General features: G+C 51.0%; 1 protein-coding gene across 1 annotated transcript in view; it reads right to left on the reverse strand.

Moving 5' to 3' along the window:
* Window positions 1-2268: 2268 nt before the first annotated feature.
* The window catches only part of TIMM22 (translocase of inner mitochondrial membrane 22 homolog (yeast)), a gene marked incomplete at its 5' end in the record, with an annotated part of 2398 nt that continues 2120 nt past the window's right edge, over window positions 2269-2546 (reverse strand). The window contains one exon of the mRNA XM_008945747.1: window positions 2269-2345. Within this exon, the coding sequence (XP_008943995.1) occupies window positions 2269-2345 (77 nt within the window). The remainder of the gene's footprint in view (window positions 2346-2546) is intronic.

Below are 2546 nucleotides of genomic sequence, written 5' to 3' on the forward strand. Positions count from 1 at the left end.
CCCCGGCCCCGCACCAGCAAAGCAACTAAAGGAGGGGAGGTCTCAGTCCCCCTCCAAAGGGCTCACACTCCATCCAGACCCTGCTCCTCTTGACTACCAGCTAACCAGAAGGGAAACAGCACTGCAGCAAACAACCAGGCGTCTGTCTGGGCCCTGGACGCAGTGAGGAGGCTGAGGGTGAGATCCGACTGCACAACGGACCCCTGTGTGTCTGATTTGTTACATGTGTCCAAGTCTCTGTCCACGACACTGTCATTCCAGACAGAGACTCTGTACAGCCAAACCCCCCACGCGACGGTGGCTGGAGGCCTGGGTCACACAGCCCTGGCACAACAGGCTGTGGCCATCCCCAGGGCTGGCTTCTGCTCGTCCCCACGGGAAGGAAAAGGAGGAGGGGGGTGGACTCTCGCAGCTACAGGTAGAATAGAACTGTTAATTAATATTTGACTTTCAGAAGTTGTCAAGGATATATTTTTGTTTGTGTTCTGTTTCAATTTCTGTAGATTATAAACTTTAAATGGCTGTAAACCATGTGAGGAGGAAAAAAAAAAAAAAGGTTAATAAAAATGCAAAGCCCCAACATTTGCACAAAAGGATCCCTGTGGTGTTGCTGTTTGCACTCACTGAGCATCTCACCATCACAGCTTCCTCTCTTCGTGGAAATCTTGCTGGTTGCACTTCAAGCCAGTGGTATAAGCAGAGGCATTGTGCCAGGCAATCTTTTAAGAGACATCTTATGGTTTGGGCTACCCCCTTGCATTTCAGTACATGCAGGAGGAAAAAAACCTGGACTGTCTGGAGCCAGCCTGTTTAATCAACCCAAAATTACTCAAGCAGAAAATTCAGCTGACTTGCACAGCTTCTGGCCTGAGGATATTGAACAGGCGCAGCAAGGGACATCAGGCAATCTGGAAACCTCATCTGATAGATCATATGGTGCTGTCTCCCCACCTCTTCCCACATGGGAATGGGAGACAATACGCCTCCAAACTGACCACCGACCACTGCATCAGCCAAACCACCCCGCCAGGATTGCTCTTCCAGGTAAGCAACTGCTGTCACCATGCTGGGATGTCCAACCCTGGATGCAAAGAAGGGGAAGTGGGTGTGAGAACCCCCATCAGGTGCGTGCACTGAGTCTGAAATCCTGCTGCTTCAAAGAGATGAGGGTGGGTGTTTGCCCTTGCAGAGTGGCTCAATGAAGGTTAAAATCAGTCTGAACTATTTTAGGTATAAAAGTTAACCCCTAAGGTCTGAGAAGAGAGATTGGCTAGAAGAGCAAGAGGGCTAACAAGAAAGCAGATCAAAAAGGGAGCAGCTCCTTGAGCTAATGAAGAGCTGTTTTGACTTCAGTACCAATGTACTGCAGAGATAACACTTCACTTCCCTCAGTGCAACACTGGGGCATTCAGAGGTGGCACAGGGACGTGATGGGAAACAGGCTGTGTGCTAAGTGAACGGCCTGTTATCTAACAGGGGTTTATTCTCACAATTCTGCTTTCTAGTCTCACTATCAAACTGCTGGAACTAATGCTGTGAGCCTGTGGCAGTTAAAGCAGTAGCAAGATTGTTTGTACTCCCACAGCGAGGTTAAATCAGGCTAGCCAAGTGGCTACAGAGAATTACACTTCTGCAGCAACCTCTTTTTTTCCCCTTAAGCTGTTTTGTTCCTCTGCCAGTGACCACATGGTTCTAAGGCTAAGGATTCATTTTTGCTTTCCCCTTTAAGACAGGGTAAAGGAATCTGGCTCTTGTCTCCGTACTTGAAATAAGACAAGATGTACAGATGGTGGTTTGTCTTCAGCTGGTATTTTAAGAAAAGCCTGGAACAAACTTATTTCTCCACAGGATCTTACCTCTCCCCAACAGATTAGCAAGCTGCAAACTGACAACTGTGAAACGCCTGCGGCACGTTCCAACACACGGTAACCTAAATCACTGCGTGTCTGTTGGAAGATTGTCCTCCTGCCTCTTTTAATGCTGGCAACACACTTAATCAAAATCAGACCCAAAGGATCGAAGAAGCCAAGAGTCCAGGCTCGTCTCCTGGAAACTGTCAGGCAGCTGATCTGTCCGGGAGATGCTGCTGGCTGTGCCCAGCCCCGTCCTCGCGTCCTCCCAGCAGCCTGCCCGCAGCGCCGTGCCAGGCCCCGTGCCAGGCTGCCGGCACCCCCAGCTCGTGCTGAGCAGGACCCCAGAGGCAGGGGAAGGTAAGGCTGGCAGAAAAAAAAGTGCTGGACAGAGGGAACCTGCTGCCCGGGCTCCCCGTCACCGCAGGTAGTAATCGATGGCCGCGGAGAAAGCAGAAAATCCGCCACAGCCGAGAGCCCCGGCCTTCAGACCAGCTGCAATGCAAACAGGAGGGGGAAGAATGAGACAAAACAGGAAAGATGCTTTGCTTCCCTGTAACTAGCTTATATTGTGCTGGCTTGAAGACTTCAGACCTCCAGGAATCCGGCAGTCTGCTACCAGGGCACACTGGCACGACCCCTGCCCACGGTGGCACACCCTGGATTTAAAACTGGCAGAGCCCACCGGCTGGGGGG

The sequence above is a fragment of the Merops nubicus genome, unplaced genomic scaffold (assembly GCF_000691845.1).
Source record: "Merops nubicus isolate BGI_N331 unplaced genomic scaffold, ASM69184v1 scaffold31888, whole genome shotgun sequence".
In the NCBI taxonomy this organism is placed as follows: domain Eukaryota; kingdom Metazoa; phylum Chordata; class Aves; order Coraciiformes; family Meropidae; genus Merops; species Merops nubicus.